This window comes from Xiphias gladius, chromosome 20 (assembly GCF_016859285.1).
Source record: "Xiphias gladius isolate SHS-SW01 ecotype Sanya breed wild chromosome 20, ASM1685928v1, whole genome shotgun sequence".
NCBI classification, from domain to species: Eukaryota; Metazoa; Chordata; class Actinopteri; order Istiophoriformes; family Xiphiidae; genus Xiphias; species Xiphias gladius.
In genome coordinates, this window is record NC_053419.1 from 9,339,037 (window position 1) to 9,357,191 (window position 18,155).

The 18,155-nt window shown below is 40.4% G+C and overlaps 1 protein-coding gene across 4 annotated transcripts in view; it reads left to right on the plus strand.

Moving 5' to 3' along the window:
• Window positions 1-18,155, plus strand: part of LOC120806066 (A-kinase anchor protein 2) — an 88,538-nt gene that overhangs the window by 59,018 nt on the left and 11,365 nt on the right. For all 4 annotated transcript variants that reach the window (XM_040156725.1, XM_040156726.1, XM_040156727.1 and 1 more), the window contains one exon: window positions 17,647-17,868. In XM_040156725.1, coding sequence (XP_040012659.1) covers window positions 17,647-17,868 — 222 coding nt within the window. The remainder of the gene's footprint in view (window positions 1-17,646; window positions 17,869-18,155) is intronic.

The window sequence follows — 18,155 nt, forward strand, 5'->3', positions numbered from 1 at the left end:
CTGGCGTATCACAGAATAGCAACCGATCTACCAAACCACCAGAAGCCAGACTTCATTTCTTTGCTCCAGATTTTCATATGTTGAATTTTTAATCTTTTTCTTTGCACGTAGCTGTAGCCAAGCAACTTGGAATTTTTTCGATAGAAGAGTTTTAAGTGTTCATATTCAAATTAATATCGCAGCTGCTGTCAGAATAACCTTAGGTGAAGAATCTGCTGGGGAAAAAAAGACACCTTGACCCTGTTTTCCCATCAATTTCAATCATGCTGATTGATTTTACTTAGCTGTAGACTTACTGACATTTTGCTTGAGTGCAGTTGACCAGTACAATAGAGAAGGGATGATGAAGGCTCCACAGCTCAAGTATTTCTCTTTAACTATTCTTGCAGCATCATTTCAAGTGAGTCTTGGACTTGACAGCTTTAATTTATTTTTGCATCCAGTTTACACTGCAGAGTGTATAAGACAGGCAGACACAGCCACCTGGCAAGAGGAAGCAAGGAGCAAAAGGCACCATTAAAACAGTATAAAAAAAGACATAGTTTCAGGTCAGTTTCTATTACAGGATGGGCATTTTGAGTAAGATTTTTGGAGTATCCTCTTGATGCAATAAACTTTATTAGGGAGAACGAATCCACTGATGAGATTCAGGTCAGATTTGATCAGTAAGATTCAAGACCGAGGGCTAATCAAAGTCATGGTGGAGGTTTAAGTCAGTTTTTAGTGCCCGCTCTCTATTTAGAAGAGCTCATCAGCTGTGCTCACTGTTTTGTTTGGTCACCATTTGCAATTGCTAGCTGATTCTGGAAATAACGAAGCGAAGCAGCAAACTGCCAATTCAGACAGAGTGTTTGCCAATACCTCTGCTAGGCCCGGGGACAGAAAAATCACAGCCGACTCTCTAATTTGATTAGATGGCCAATGACAGGAGGTACCTGCCACATATTAAATGTCCCATTGAGAGAGTCAGTGCCTATTAGTGTAGCTCAAGGTTTCTCTGTGTTTGTACGGTGTGTGTGTGTGTGTGTGTGTGTGTGTGTGTGTGTGTGTGTGTGTGTGTGTGTGTGTGTGTGTCTGGTGGAAGTACATTTTCCATTCCCACCCTCTCAGCACCGTATAGTGTGAGAACATTGACAGGAACAACAAAGTTATCATTGATGTCTTCTTCCTCCAAACCACTCCCTCTTCCCAGAAAGCACACACACATACACACAAACACACATAATCACAGGTTATATAACAGCTGTGTGGTTGATGATGCTAAAGCTTTTGAGCTAAGCTGAGCCAAGAGTACACAGGAGGTGGAAATGGGAATGAGGTACTGGAGGAGAGACCAATCTGAGACAGTGAGACAGTGGGTACATGGAGAGATAAAGGGCAGTGCAGGTGTGTGTGTGTGTGTGTGTGTGTGTGTGTGTGTGTGTGTGTGTGTGTGTGTGTGTGTGTGTGTGCGCGCTGGGGGTAGCTTGAGCAATGAATGTAAGCCGAGTGAGGAAAACGTGAGGGAGGGAGGTGGAGGATACTAGTAGGAAGTCTGTTCAGCCTCACACGACTCGAAGTATTGTTGACATAAACTGGCCGATGGCCTTTCAATGGCTGATCTGTTGATGGGCCTGTACTGGCTGACTTCCAGGAAGAGAGTGATACTCCACCTTGTGTTCCTGGATGAAGTCTCAAACTTTAAAGTCAAATCAGCACAGTTCACATGGACACTAATGTCACTGATACACTCTGGTATCTTTTGAGTTATATCAAATTTTGGATGATATACAATAGTCACTAATGTGTGTGTTATCAGCTGAAAATGAGTGGATATGACTTAGAGAGAAAACATGTGGCTTGGATGATTGTCATTGGAAATCATGTGAGTGCCCCTCTGGCCAGCTATTAGACTGAGCCTTGAAATGAATTTCCAAGCATTTAAACAAAGCGTCTTCATGTTTGTGCATGTCTGAAGTAGCTGGGATTTTAAGTAGTTCTTTTGGTAGGGAATGACACTTTGTGGCTATTTTTGTTTGGCCCATGGGAGTGGATGACACCAAAAAGAGATGAAGGGACACAGTGGTGTCTGTGTGAGTCTGCCTAAGTGTTTATGGTTTATTTCTCATAACTGCTTTTTTGATCATAAGGTAAAAAGAAGTCACTTTGACATAGTGAAAGAAGAGCATATTTGAAGAGATGGAGGCACTTTTGCTTTTGTCATAATCTTAAAGTGTGCCAAGCTGTTGATTTGTCAAACTGAAACCAATCATCAATAAGAAAAGGAAATACACTATAATGGATTTAATTCATTTCCGATTTCATTTTCACTTCATTATTCATGAGTCAAATGTTGTGTTTACGAAAGCCATTTTCTGTTTAGGAGTGGGAGTTATTTTGTCCAGCCAATCAAAAGTGAATGATTTGGTAGGAGCAGTTAACTCGAGTCAGCCATGTCAATCAAAGAAATAGTTAATATACTGAATAGATGCATCAGTGTCACCCAAGCTTGCAGCTTCCTGCAATGGCACAGGAAAATGGCTTCCTCATTCTTAATCCTGTCTACAAAACTCCGATTGGCTCAGTCGTTCCTGCAAGTTGGATATGCCAAACCAAACTTCACAATAAAAACAGAGATGCAGGCGTCGAGTCGGGGGTCTGGAACCAGGCTAGGTTTGGTATAGCTAAGGTCAAGACTAATCTGACCTTTGTCTCCGCCCAGTCCATAATAATACAAACGAAGGGCTTTTGCAGCCACATCGCGTTGAGACTCATATCACTTTGAATGAAAAAATGACAATGAAAGAAAAATGTTTGAATGAAGCACTTAGCAAGGTCAAGGAGTCATTTTTTGTTGCCATGCCATCGTAGGAAAGTATTTTGTCCACTGTTTCGGTATTTGTGTTCCAGAGAGGAAGAGAACTGGATGGATGCAGGAAATGCAACAATACAACCCAGCCATGTGATTGCCACCATTACACAACCTCCGCCACCCACTATTGTCCATAACATCCACCGACTATTGTTGTACTGTGCAACAGAAGTCATTCATTTAACACAAAGCGAAGCACAAACCACCTACTGGCAAAAATACTGTGTTTAAAACAAACATGCACACATAGACAATAATTAAGGACATAATGAAGAAAACTGCCTTCAAACAGAACATTTCTAACTTTTAACACAATGTAAATTTGCTTATACTTCCCTGAAAGGAGGAGAGAGAGCTGAATTACCTTCATTTTTTTCCACACCAGAATTCCCGATCAACAAGAAACTAAAGCAGAAACTTTATCTGTAGTTTGGGGAAGTCAGCAGGGAGGTTGACCTCTAATATCAGGGCTTCATCTCATAACACAGCACTGTGTTTTGGTGGTGAAAAGCTGCAGGAGTCTCTTTTTTCAAATTCCAGCTTTAAACTGGAATGTCAACATGCCATTTGGGCTTTAGGTGTTACAGAATGTGGGAGGGGGGCTTGGGACGCTGTCGTCTGTGTGGGTGTTGTCATTTCTTAATCTTTTTGAGAGCCCACACAAGCTGAGCCGTGGACCCTCCAGGTCAGGGCATTTTTAGGAAGTGATGTCATTTTGTCCAGCTTCTTAAAGGGTCTATTTTGGGGTTAGAATTTTGACGGGTGCTTGAGGTTCAACCATCTGGTTTGTATCCGTCATTATGGGAAATGACTTAACTATCAAAGAATCGGGGACATGATCTATAACAGTTTTATCCAATTTTAGCTCCCACTGCCTCAAGGAAGGTCTGTAAGGAGTACATGTGTCTTATATTTCCTCTAGGACGGGCAGTAGAGTATGATTGAAAAAAATTGATCTCTATGGAGCAGCTCTCACTTTTTTCCACTGTAAAAACTCACTCTACCAGTGACTGCTGCTGTCATGATGGAATTGGTTCAGGGATATTCCTGCGGGTTGCTGAAAGCCTGTTTGGGGAGTTGGTAACTGAATCAGAAGTAGATGAAGCAGCTGGGGTGAAAGAGGGAACAACAAAACGGTAAATTACAACACTTCATTTAATAACTCCTGGAATGTAGTGAACGTGGCAGACTGTGTAACAGGAGTTTGAGTGGCGTTTTCCTTTAAGGTTCGATAAAGGTTAGGACTTGAATTTCGGGTTAAGATAAAACCTAGGTCAGTTAAGGCTTGTAGGGGTGAAGTGACAAGGGTCAAGTGTTTAAGTTAAACTGGCAGGAGAAACTTAATGTTTGTTATTTGATTTGTAAATATTTGATGATAGGCACTTGAGAGATTGACCTCAACCAGTTGAGTTATTCTGTTTATGCAGGGGTAACATATACACAAGCACCTAGGCTCTGGTATAAATGCAGAAATACTGTATATACAATACTGGATATACTGTATATTGTCAGGCTTAAACAGGTTTGCTGTTGAGGGCTGTTTTCTTCCTGTGTGAGGCCTCCTTCTTCTGTCTAAATACTGCAGGCTAATGAGTTAGTTTCCGCAAATAGACAGGTGATTAACACACTGCTCTTCTTAGTGTAAGGCAGAGCAGAGCTAGTTAATGCTATAAGCTATCACTGGGAAGAGGTTCACTCTCTTGGAACAGTGTTAGTGTAAATATACCCTGTCTAATGGTTGGCAGTAAACTAAAACTATAGGTCATTAATAACTCTTTTTATATGCTGCTGAGGCTGGGTCAGCTTCAACGAATGGGATATGATAACTAGAAACAGTGCACATTTTCACACTGTTCAATCAACTTGTGCAAGAGGAGTGCGCTGCTGATGGATAATAAGGTCAGACACAGCTTCTTATAAGTTGATCACTGTAGCAGTGTTGTCAGACTAGTTAAGACTGGCTTTCTTTGGTTTTTCTTTGTGTTTCACAGAATATTTTAGAGCTATTAGTACAAAGCCTATTAGTTCTGGTATACAATCTAATTGCGCTTTATTTGACAGATTATGTCACTCACTCAGCAACATGTAGTGATAACCAGACAGCTTATTATGTAGCTTGCGGGGGTGTGTTTTGGTAGGTGTGTCAAGCTTTCTAAAAATAGCTAGCAGTTATACCAGTGAGCGTTGTGCCGTAGTGTAAATCACTTATCTTATGGGTCTCCACTCTTTGACTCAAACAGTGCAATTAAGGCAATGCTTAAGTGCACTGTTTAAGCATTGCCTTGACCATTTTATCGGCTGAGGGTGTTAATGATGCAGATCAACCACATTGTTCCACAAGGAAAACAGCTAAAGACAACTCATTTGTCAATAAAAAAAGAGGTTGTTATATTTATGCTCTTGGAAAAATGAACATCCAGCAATTTGCAAATTAAACTGCAAAAACGCCACTTTGCATTTATCATATATCCTTTTCTGATTTTGCGCCAAGCAAGCGGCAAATTTTCCCTATAGATAAAATTCAGAAAAAAAACTTTCACGATAGCTACTCTGACCACATATCTTCTTTTTATTCAGAACCCATAGCTTGTTAGCTGGTTAGCCTCACTGTGTGGTCTCTGCAGTGAGAGTCGCGTGGGACAGAATACATAAATTGTCTGATTCACGCTGGGAAAGGACTAGAATTATATGCTCAGGAGCATTTTCGTCACACAAACACACTGGCTCACACACAAAAACACACAAACACATCCTTCAAACGCTCAGACTCAGCCTTCCACGTGTCCCCTCTTCCTGTAGTGAAGATTTTTTACTTCATGTCTGTTCTTAGCTTATTCCCTGCACAGTCTTCCTATTATTTTGGATTCTGATTGTCTGATTCTACAGAGGCTCATGTTTATCTGTTCTGACATTACTTAAAGTGTGTTGGCAACAGACTTGTTCTGGAGTTAAGGGTTACAAAGTCTAGCAATAGATGAACTGGAGAAGTGCTTGTTTTTAAGGCTTGTAAGATTTATAGGGTGGTGTATTAAAATTGTTATCGTCATTGAATTTTTGCGTTCACTGTGTGTTTGTGTGTGTGATCTGATATGAAACAAAGGGGATGAGAGCTGACAGCATGCACTGTGTCCTGCTAGATTAACAGCAGGAGAGAGCTGGACTGTTACATAAACAGGAGAGCTGAGGAAAGGAAGGAAAGGGAACAGTTTTTTTTAATAAATTTTTTAAAAAGTTGTCGGCAATGTATCCTGAATTTCTAACAAAGTTTTGGTTTCTTATTCCTGCTGTATGTGGAAAATCATAGATGACATGACAGAGATAGTGGCAACTTAAATTAAATACTTTTGATTCTCAAAATACCCAAATAAAAATGTACCCCTGATCCTTTATAATATACTTACAGATAGGCATATTTTAATATAAAAATATATGAAAGGATACGACTTTTTTCCCCAGTGAAATTTGATGTATTTTGCTGTGTTTATTAGTCAAAGCTTTGCAGGCCTCTCAAATATCTAACCATACTACCTATTTAAGATGTCTGATCCATTTTATTGATTGGATGCTAATCAAATTAATTTGTTACACTTCATGACTTTATACTGTAGCTGTTCTTGCTGGCAGACGTGTGTAAATTATTTCTGATAATATTATTTTGAATCAATAATATGTGTCGTATGATTGAGTATCATGTACAGTCAACTGTAATTTTTGCCAATTAAGGCAGTCCAGGGTGATCAGGATGACCTCTACTTTTCAAAATGCCCTTAAACAGATCTTATTTTGCAACAGTGATTGACTCACTGTACATTAACTGTCACATAATACACACATAGTGCACCATTTCACGGGGCAACCAGCCCAGCAAAGTACAATTTGTTTTACTTTCACAGTATAAAATATTATTGTACACACAGATCTAGGCTCTATTTAAAAAAAGAAATACAGCCGTTTCCTTAACTCAACTCAAGAGAGAGGTAATAATGGACAGCTGTTCAGTGTTACTGCTTGTCTGTGTTTTGTCCCAGTTAGTCCTGCACTTGTACTGGGAGTGTTAATTTGGCTCTCTGTCCAGTGCTTGGAGAGCTTGTGTACACAACTGGTCACACTCTCTGACTACAGACCTTTCTGTTTAAGAAGACCCTCAGTCTGTAAGTATATAAGTGTGTGTGTGTGTGTGTGTGTGTGTGTGTGTGTGTGTGTGTGTGTGTGTGTGTGTGTGTGTGTGTGTGTGTGTGTGTGCGCGCGCGTGTGTGTGTGTGTGTGTGCGCGCGTGCACGTTTTTGTTCCCTCTTTGAGACGTTTTCCGGTAAAAACACCAAACCTATCAAGACCAGTAGTCCTCATGGGGAACAAAACCAGGTCCTAATGAGGCAAAATGTCATTTCTGAGGTCCTGGTTAAGGTCAGGGGTAAGCTGTGAACGGAGGTTAGGTTAAGGTTAGAGTTATGAATTGTAATGGTAATAAGGTTAGGGTAGGGGTTTGGGGTTTGGGTCCTGTCCACAATGAATGGAATTCAATACAATGTCCTCATAAGGATAGCTGTGCAAACGCTGTGTGTGTGTGAGTGAGTGCAGTGTAGCATTAGTATTCAGCCTGGAGAGTCTCACCGAGGCACCCATCGGGCCCTTTGTTGTTGTTCTATGAAGGGGTCTTAGGGGGTCTAGGTTGTGTGTGAGTGCTGTCATGAGAGGGTTGGAAAGGGACAGAAATAACTGCCATGAGTCCAGACATGCAGTGCATTCCTCTGTGACATTCAGACCTCAAAAGGCACCTTAACATGATTTCACTCTGGCAGTGGGTAGGTGAAAATTGCCTTCAATATTATTCTTTTGCAGTGTTGCAATATGCAGTCACTGTGCTTGTGTGTCTGTGTATGTAGCAGGATTGAGATGCACAGTAGACACACTATCTTTATTATGCTGGTCCTTCTTAAACAGGGATGGACATTGCTTTACTGGTTCTGTCTTGACTTGGCTGTGAACTGTTAACTCCCAGAGGTTCTTGTGTGGGTTTGTTGTCATTGCTTTTATGCTGCTAAAAATCAATTAGATTAAGTCAGGTCTTGAAATATTTAAATTTAGAATGTGAAAAACTGTATATTAAGCCAATGCTTTGATCTTTTGTATTTTTAAATTTACTTGGCTGATCTGGTTGCTGTATTTCAGTCTTATTTATTTTGCCAAACGTTGACCTCAGTGAACTTCACAGCATGCTGCAAGCACTCTGTTTCTGTGTGTGTTCTTGCAGGTGTCCTCTAGTTTTTAGTGTATTTCCTGTGTTGAGACGTTTTCCGGTAAAAACACCAAACCTATCAAGACCAGTAGTCCTCATGGGGAACAAAACCAGGTCCTAATGAGGCAAAATGTCATTTCTGAGGTCCTGGTTAAGGTCAGGGGTAAGCTGTGAACGGAGGTTAGGTTAAGGTTAGAGTTATGCGTGAATTGGTAATGGTTAAGGTTAGGGGTAGGGTTTGGGTCCGGCTGTCCACAATGAATGGAATTCAATACAATGTCCTCATAAGGATAGCTGTGCAAACGTGTGTGTGTGTGAGTGAGTGCAGTGTAGCATTAGTATTCAGCCTGGAGAGTCTCACCGAGGCACCCATCGGGCCCTTTGTTGTTGTTCTATGAAGGGGTCTTAGGGGGTCTAGGTTGTGTGTGAGTGCTGTCATGAGAGGGTTGGAAAGGGACAGAAATAACTGCCATGAGTCCAGACATGCAGTGCATTCCTCTGTGACATTCAGACCTCAAAAGGCACCTTAACATGATTTCACTCTGGCAGTGGGTAGGTGAAAATTGCCTTCAATATTATTCTTTTGCAGTGTTGCAATATGCAGTCACTGTGCTTGTGTGTCTGTGTATGTAGCAGGATTGAGATGCACAGTAGACACACTATCTTTATTATGCTGGTCCTTCTTAAACAGGGATGGACATTGCTTTACTGGTTCTGTGCGGCTTGGCTGTGAACTGTTAACTCCCAGAGGTTCTTGTGCGGGTTTGTTGTCATTGCTTTTATGCTGCTAAAAATCAATTAGATTAAGTCAGGTCTTGAAATATTTAAATTTAGAATGTGAAAAACTGTATATTAAGCCAATGCTTTGATCTTTTTGTATTTTTAAATTTACTTGGCTGATCTGGTTGCTGTATTTCAGTCTTATTTATTTTGCCAAACGTTGACCTCAGTGAACTTCACAGCATGCTGCAAGCACTCTGTTTCTGTGTGTGTTCTTGCGCAGGTGTCCTCTAGTTTTTAGTGTATTTCCTGTGTTGAGGGCCGTTTCCGTGGATACAAATTAGCACAGCTTCCTGGTTTCCTGTTTAGATGACCTGTGCGTTGTGATCAGTTAAAAAGTGTTCACTGCCTATCTTTTATTTTGTTATCCCCATTCATCATCTTGAGCGTTTCTAAAATAGGTGTATGAGATTGAAGAATTTTCAACAGTCACCCTCTTTAGGCTTGAAAGGTGAATGTTCATAACTTGCTCTTTCATGGAGGAAGGCATGATCTCTTCTCTGTCTCTTTGTATGCATGGTGTGTTCAAAACTCTCTCATGGCTGAATCCATGGGTTCCCTTAGGATGGTTAGCAGCTTGTCTGTAAACTGTGATTAACATAAGCAAGTGTAGCTGTGAGCAACAGTCATAGTTGTTCAACTTCAAGCAGATGAGATTTAGTTTGAAAGTTAATATCACAAAAGCAAGTTCTATTCTCATATTTTTAGACTCCTCAAAGTTTTCAGAGTGGCAGCTGAATATTTGGGTGCTCACTTTTCCATTAATAGGATTAATTTGTCTTGAAGAATTCCCTCTGCTCTTATGTACTACACAGCATCCTGTTTCTCTCCAAAATTTGTCAAACTAGTACACACGACACCAAAGAAATACTGTCTCTGTGACCTTAACCATGTTTGTGTTTGACTTGTAATGCCTTCTCCATACTGTATGCAAAATCACAGATTTAAATTGACACAAACTCACACACGCAGATGGAGAGACAAACTGTATACCCTGGAGCCACTCAGGACATGACCTAATTACTAAAAGAGTACATTTACATGTTTATTTAGTTTTTCTGTTATTGCATGTGGAAACACCTTGATTTCTTACTGTATGCGTAAAACTTTGCACTTCTAATGCACTTCTGCATCTTGCGTATAGTGCTGTTGAACATTTTTGTCTCTCTGGCGAGTTGCGATGGTTAAGTGTGTCATTCGCTTTGTTTCTCATCAATCGTGATCAACTTCCATGACGTGCTCTGGGCGCTACTCTTTATTGACTTGATGGTGTTGACCCAGTTGCACATATTCACATGTAGACACACGTACATGAATAAACCAGCACATATCTTCCTGCTTTATTTCCTCATTGTGTGACTCTCTTTCTCTGACAGTATCTTCATCGTTCACACTTTGTCCATTACTGGACCCTATAGTCATTAGCTCTTCCCTCTGTAAATTACTGGCACTGGTAAAATGACCATCACAAGTCTCTTTGTGTGTTACAACCCATCTAGGAATTTAACACTCCAATGCATATTTAATAATTGGGTTACTGCCCTGAATTTCTGTGACCGAATTCTCTTCATCATATGGCTCAGAGTTATTTATAGCCTGGGAACTCACTAAGAACTTGTAATTAGTCAAATAGGGACAATTGAATGGCACGGGGCTATAAAGATATTGCTTGTGTGGCACAACTCACGTTTAATTTCTTTGTTTTGTTTTGTTTTTTTGCATTGTAGTCCAGGTTGTTATCCAGAGAAATTCACAGTTAGACGAGGAGGGACAGCTACTCTCTGTAACACTCTGACAGGAGGCACAGCTGATAATGGGCACACATGGCGTTTGCATGGCTTCCTTTTTTAGCTACAAAGTAGGATAACCTCTCTGACCTCTGAACCACCTTGCTTGTCTCAAAATGCTATCATGATTTCATTCAGTTTTCAATTAGATACAAAATTACATGAGCATTAAACCTTAAGTTAAAAGACTGATGGTTCATATAGGTCACACAGAAGTGCCACAAAGTCTTGTGAATTTTTATTTCTATGCACAGTTTTGAAAAAGAAGTTCAAAAAGCTATATTCCAGTCCTCATATTCAAAGAAGACATTAATTAATAGTGCTGATGCTTCTCTGTCGCCAGTGTGTGACACAGCCCCTCAATGTGTACAACATCTGGTGCAGTTTCTTGTCATCGACACAAGGTCAAGTTTTCACACTAGAGAGGAGGAAAGTAGCTCAGAGAAGAAGTAGTATATCATTCTGTCAAATACTGCTGTAAAACTGCTCTGTCATTTGCTTATTTGGTTTTTAAAAACAATGAATCCTTATAGCCCTAATTTCTGAAATGCATTCTGACATCAGCACCTCGCTTGTAGCACCATCCTCCATCATTTAGCAGCTGCTAACACTATACAGCTAATTGGACTTGTAAATTCGAGGAAAGTGTTGCCAGTTCTATTGCGTCTCGATGTAGTGTTTGTGAGCAGAGAAAGTGAACCATGACTCATGTCAGCTCTGGTTCCACCTGCCTGATCCTATGAGCCAACACATACACACACACACACAACACCAACACACACAAGCAGCCGTATTGTGACCCCGAGACGTAAAAATTTGGGGTTTAGCCAAATAATGACGAAGATTTGGCTCCTTCTGTAAAGTTTTATTTTTGGAGAAGCCTCTGAAACAGCACTAAAACCAACATGTCTCCTCTAAAAGCGCTAATAATAAAATACTTTGAGGCTTTAGAAGCTGTAAGGCAGGATGATTCAGCAGGTTTCATTTCATTTATTTTTTATTAAAAGGTGAAAGAGTCAGTATATCAGTCTAACAGTCCAATACCGATGATGACAGAAGAAAATACCATTACTCTCTTATCACCTCCTCTTCTTTCCTCAGTCATCATCTCTTCATCATCACTTCTTACCCTCAGTCGTTCAGTTTTGTCAAGAGCTGTGGGTTAAAGGCCGGCGAATGACATACGTATGGAGAGGAGAAAGAGAGGGCTTGGTCATACACAGGAAGGGAGGATTTGGGAGCCACAGGGTGGATGTTTTTGGTGTGTGTGTGTGTCTATGTGTGTATAGGAGGGCCTGCACAGAAGGACTCTTTGTGGGTGAGGGTATCTGGAGAAACACACATACACACACACACACACACACACACACATACGCAGAAACACACTTAACCCATGACATCACAGCTTACCGAGCAGGAATGTTACTGAGAAAGGAGAGGCTTTGTGGAGGGGAGGAAAGAGACGGGAGGGGAGGAAAAGCAGGAGAAGAAGAGGAGGAAAAGGCTTGGCCAGGGACAAGTTCGGCACTCCCACTATCTGGACAGGACAGACCAAGGCTGGACTCAAGTGAACAGAGCTAAATTGAAAGAAAACACATATGTGCATGGTAGAAATTATTGTAATATTACAAAACTGAAGGAGGTGAAATTCTGAAAATTACACCATGGATTTACTGATATCACTAAAATAGACTAATCTACCAGTACTTTTAAAAGCAACAGGTGAGTAGTAACCCTCTTTAATTTTGTGGAGTTGTACAACAGTTTTGTTTTACTTTTCGGTGTTTTTTTTAATGTGGCATTTCTGTATCATTAGATCAGTTGTATTTTGTTTTGATGAGAAAAAGGAGATAAAAATAGCATACAACAACATACAACAGATAAAATTTCATGGTTGCAAAAGATTCTGTTCGTTGTTTAAAATACTTTTCAGCAGATATGTTGTGCAAGGTATAACGCCATTCAAATATTAGCTACAGAGGGCACATGTGAACTGGAATACTCTAACGGAAAAGAGGAGGAAGTATCAGAATAGACAGGAGTCCAATCCAACACCCAAACAGATTTGTTTTTAAAATCATATTTTTTTTGTTTTAGATTAAGTATGGCTGTCAGAGTTGAGATAATGGTGCTGTGTTTGTCCAGATGTTGCAACATAATGTTGAACTGCGCACTTTAGCATCTGCACACTTTGGCCCGAAGATACAACTGATTTCTCTGTTTCTTCCAGCTGTTAGCCTCCTTCATTAACCCACATCCCTATCTGCTGACACTTCCAACCAGATACCCAGTATGTGTCAATTTAGTTGCTTATTTAGTTTATCAGTGACGTACCATCGCTGTTATTGAGCATCTCCAGACTGTCTCGAGAGGAGACTGACTGGTATCAAGAATAAGTACGGGATAGCACTGTTTGGCCTGCGTTCATAATCCAGGCTGTTTGGACATGAGAACACCACGCTAAACCAACAGTGAGCTCCAGTTACTATACAGGATCATATTTAGCCAGGAAACAGAGCCGGGAACGCTGACTGCACAGGGTTACACAGAAGATTAGTGTGTGAGTTTGTACGTGTGTTTGTGGAAGTAAATCATCGGGCTTTCACTTTTACATTTGCCATGTGTTCCAACCACAGTGTGCACTTTAACAGAAGACTGTGACGTGATGTTAAAGGCATGGTAGATGTGTTTGTGTGTGAGATAGAGAGAAACTGAGAGGTGAAGCCTGCCAGACATAAAGATAGTTCATTTCCAGTCAGGAGTATTCGGGTGTAATCTCATTCTGGTAAATGTGTTCTAGTTTACAAATCCCCCAGCGTCTGAGGCATGCAGCCGAGAGTGTATCTTTATGTGTGTGTGTTGTTTGTGATTTCTACACATCACAGTCAGAGCATAACCATTTCCAGATGTGATGGGAAGAGAGACAGGCGGAGAATGCGACAGCAGTAAGCAGTAATAGTTAGCTGATTCAGATGGACTCACATTTCTGTAACTGTAATTCTGATAACGTTCCAGTGAATTTATTGATTCACACCCCTTATGATATTAACCTCAACACTACTGCTTAAATACCCAACCTTCACTTGTACCCCTGGGTACATGCGGAAGGCTGATTTATGGATTTGAAAAAGAAAACTAAAACTGGTACAGTGCTTAACAGGCCAGCATTTACTGACTCTAAATATAAGCCTAATGATATTATTAAACATGAACTCAAATAGTTGCTTTAAGATTAACATAAGAAACCTAATCCCATAATCTTAGTTTTACATCCAAATCTCAACCATAAAATGATTTATTCGTCACTGTAATCTTCTTAACTTTATACCCAAAACCTAACCCTAAACTGACCTAAACCAACCTATGATTTACTCTGATGTGATTTCTTCAACCAAACTCTAGCCAACTTTATAATACTAATCCTAAACTCTACACTAGAGTCCTAGCCCTAGCATAACTCTGTAAATTAAGCAGGACTGGCAAGTAGGACTTTCCTCAGCTTTTCTTCCTTTTTTGGAAAAACTCAAAACACACACACACACACACACACACACACACACACACACACACACACACACACACACACACACACAGCTGACACATCTTGGTGGTGAGGGTGTGGGACTATAATGACTTAACACTATATTTCACTATTCATGTAAATGTTACATTAACATTTATGTATATTTACATGCTAAAGGGGACTTAAATACTGTTTAAAGGGTAATAACACATTCTGATTTTTCAGAAATTCAAACACATTATAGAATGTGTTTGCATTTTTCCTAGTTACATGATTTCTTTCCACACTTACACACACTCACAAATGCACTCTTACACACACACACACACACTTTGCTCCTTTAGCTGGCCAAGCAGGGTGCACAATGTCCCTCATCACAAGTATTAAACTTCAAGCCTTGAGGACAGCTAGTTATTCCTGGAATGTCAGTTCACCTCAATGAGAGACAGAAATACACACATGAATACACACCTGCTATACAAATACACAGACGTGAAAGAACACACTTGCTTACATGCACTGCTGCACAACTACAATCGCATACACACTCCATTTGTGTGTGTGTTCGTGGGTGTGGGTGTGTGTTTGTGTGTGTGAAGCAGAATAGCATTGCATATGAGACATTCCTGTACTGTAGTACTGTTTTCCTGAGGCAGTAACAGGATATCCTCCCCCTCTGTACTGTCCTGCCCGCTGGACACACACTCCTACAGTTACACGTTCCTGCACATGCACACACATATACACATGCACTATACACAATGGGTCAAATATAATCACACAGAAGACTTTGTGTGCATGAGTGTGTAAGTAGAAATGACATCAGGTCCTCACATGGTCACTAATATCATTAACTGGGTGAGAAATCATTTGTCTTGTTGATGAGCAGGGTAAGAAGAAAACAAAGAAACTGGAGATGAAAGAAACGGGGAAAGAGTACAGCAGCTGAAACATTCCTGTAATATTGTCCTATTTCAGTCATAATTTGGTTAAACAAAATTACTTTTGCTGAAATTAAAAATCGAGCTTGTGGCCAACAGTATGATTATGACTCCCAATGCAAAATGCTGTACTGCGGCACAGCCTCCCAGAGCTGCTACCATGGTAGAGACTCTTGAATAGTCTTGCTAATTTGTATTTCTGTTATTAGTATTGTTTTAGTATTTGGGACCCTTTTTTATTTTCTCTGTAGCCATGGTAAAATACCCCGTTTTTAGTTGTTGTTTGTGCGTATAGAAATGTCTGAAATGAGTATAGCCTGAAATGCAGCCCTTCTTGTGTTCAAACAGCAAATAGAGAAACTTTAATGAAGCCAGTATAAAGTCAGGAATTTGCATGTGACTGAGCCAGATGGGTCACCAAAATGCCCTCAGAGAATTCTTTTTTCTCTCAGTAGTAAAAGGACACATGAGAATAGGAAGGAGGAGGAGAGAGCACTGAAGAAGTGTGGAGGAGTGTTTCTTTAGTATTTGAGAGACAAGAGAAGGCTTTTGGAGGAGAGGCAGGGTGTTACAGTCCACCATGTGACTTCACTGACCGCTGTTCCTTCAAACCAACAATCCCAGAGAGGAGAGAGAAGAAGCAAGAGAGGAAGGAAAAGATGCAAAGGGAGCAATGAAGAGTGAATGAGGGGGTTCAGCAGAAGAGGGGATGAGAAACCAAAATGTAGATGTGAAGTATCCGGATGAGGGCTTTGACCCCTCATTTAGATACTTCACATCAGTAGAAATCTTCGTGAATATTATTAATAAACAGTCTGGTAGTGTGTCTGAAGCTTTACGTGAAAGAGGGAGTAAAAAGCCAAGCCATAAGCCAAGCCATCCTCGATATGGCTGTTTTTGTTTTATCTAAACAGTGATCATATTGACAGAAGTGGTCCTCGTTAAATCCCCACACACACACTCACAGGTACAGAGACCCGGGTCAGTAGGTCCTCGTGGAAGTAAACACATCCTTTGAGTAGAGGTGTGATGAGTGCAAGGCAGTAAAACAGGAAGCCATTAGAGTATTTGTTAGTGGCTCATGCAGAAACAGAAAGGTCAGTAAAGACAGGAGTGAGTACATGTAGCTTCTCGCTAACAGCGTGTCTGGAATGTGTCGGATAGATGGTTCCCAAAAACAGAAGGTCGCAGGTTTGATCCCTGCATGTCAACGTGTCTACCAGTGTGTCCTTTAACACCACAATCACCCCCTGTGTATTTCTCCCTTGGATGAATCAATATGCCAGTTAAAATGTGACTGCAATTGATAAGTAAGGGTAAAATTTTTAGAAAATGATAAAATATTTTATAAAATCAAAGTTGCTTCTCAAAATATTAAAAAAACATTATGTTTTTTAGTTTTTTTTTATAAAGCCTGTTGATTAATGTAACATCACATTATTGCATTAATTGGTGATTCATGAGGGTGTAACTTACTTTTCAGCAATAATATAATAATTTTATTGAGTAGCTCTTATTTGCCAATATTAGAAGTATATCATCAGCTAAAATGGTTGCATATTTTATGACCTAAGGTCACATGTGTTTGTTCATAATGTGTGCAGTGAATTGCGATAAATTGACGGATTTAATTTCAATTTGAAGCCGTTTAGACGGACATTGTAGTACATTTTGACAACTTATTACTTTGTTTGGCAGTTATACAATTAGTCGCAACAGGCTCTGTCTGCAAGTCAGTAGGGAGATTTGGGTTTTGGAAGTGAGTGAGACATATTCCTCCACTCTTAACAACTACTGATGATGTGGCCTTGAGCCAGGCACTTAATCCAGAAACACATCAGTGAGGCTGCTCAGTGAAAAGCTGAGGCTGTGAAGATACAGGGAGCTAATGTGGGTAACAGAACAAATGAGAAGCTGTCAAACCTTAAATGTCTCTACAGCTGCAGAATCTGAAGTTTCTTTACAGACATTTCCTTTGCCAGTGATGCATTTCAGACATACTTTGTGCAGAACATATATATTATTAAAGTGCCCAATGATGCCAGGTAGGACCTTCAGACTCAGTTCTTTAATCAAGAGAAGATAAAAACAGTTTTAGGAGTTTCTGTATTTTAATTATTTGTCTCCAACCCCAAGTTTTCAGCGTTCTGATTCATTTACATAAGCATGAAGGTCTTTAACGATACTGCTGTTTAAGTACTATGGAAGATTGTTATGTTTGTGATCTGTCATAAAGCAGCAGCATGTGAGTTGGTCCCCCCTAGTGGTGGGAACCAGTCAGACCACACTCCTGCTGCAGAGGTTCAATTCAACACACTGTACTACTGCAATGCGGACAGACAAATTTATCTATGGAATGTGTCTGTGTGTTTTTTTAGAGAGACTAGGAAGATTCTGACCTTTCTGTACTAAAACTGGTTATAAATTACTGCTCTGAGTAAACATTATTGAATTGATCATGAGACAGAGTGTACAGCTTCTCCATAGAGTATTTCTGCACCTTACGTCTTTTGTTTGTTTGTGGACAGAAATCGTGGCGGGCAGCCGAGGATGTCAGTGACACAATACCGAGAGAGCGAGCCCTGAAGAGCGTCAGTTTCCAGGAATCGGTCAGCGTTATCACTGACAGGCCTCAAACCATGGAACTGGAGAGCCAGCAGATCCAACATGGCTGCCTCAGCAGCCCCAGTAACCGAGCCCATAGCGCAGCTGGTGTGAAAGTAGAGACTCCTGACAGTGAGGTGGTTCAGGTATGCAGGTTCTCTGAACAGTACTCAGATTTTCAGTTTTTTTTTATTTCCTGGAATGGTGCCAATTTATTTTGGGCTGAGTGGTAATTGTACTGGCTTTGTCACAGTTTTAGGGAATGGTTTTCAAATTTGATTTCCTAAGTTACTTTTCTCTCTTTTTTCTGTGTTGCTCTTCTTTTACTTTCAGCAATCTGAGCAATATTAGCCTAACAAAAAGGAGTTTTCCTCCAACCACAGACCAAGTTAATTTGGCAACATTTCCATTAAGGTGCATGTACATAGCTTGA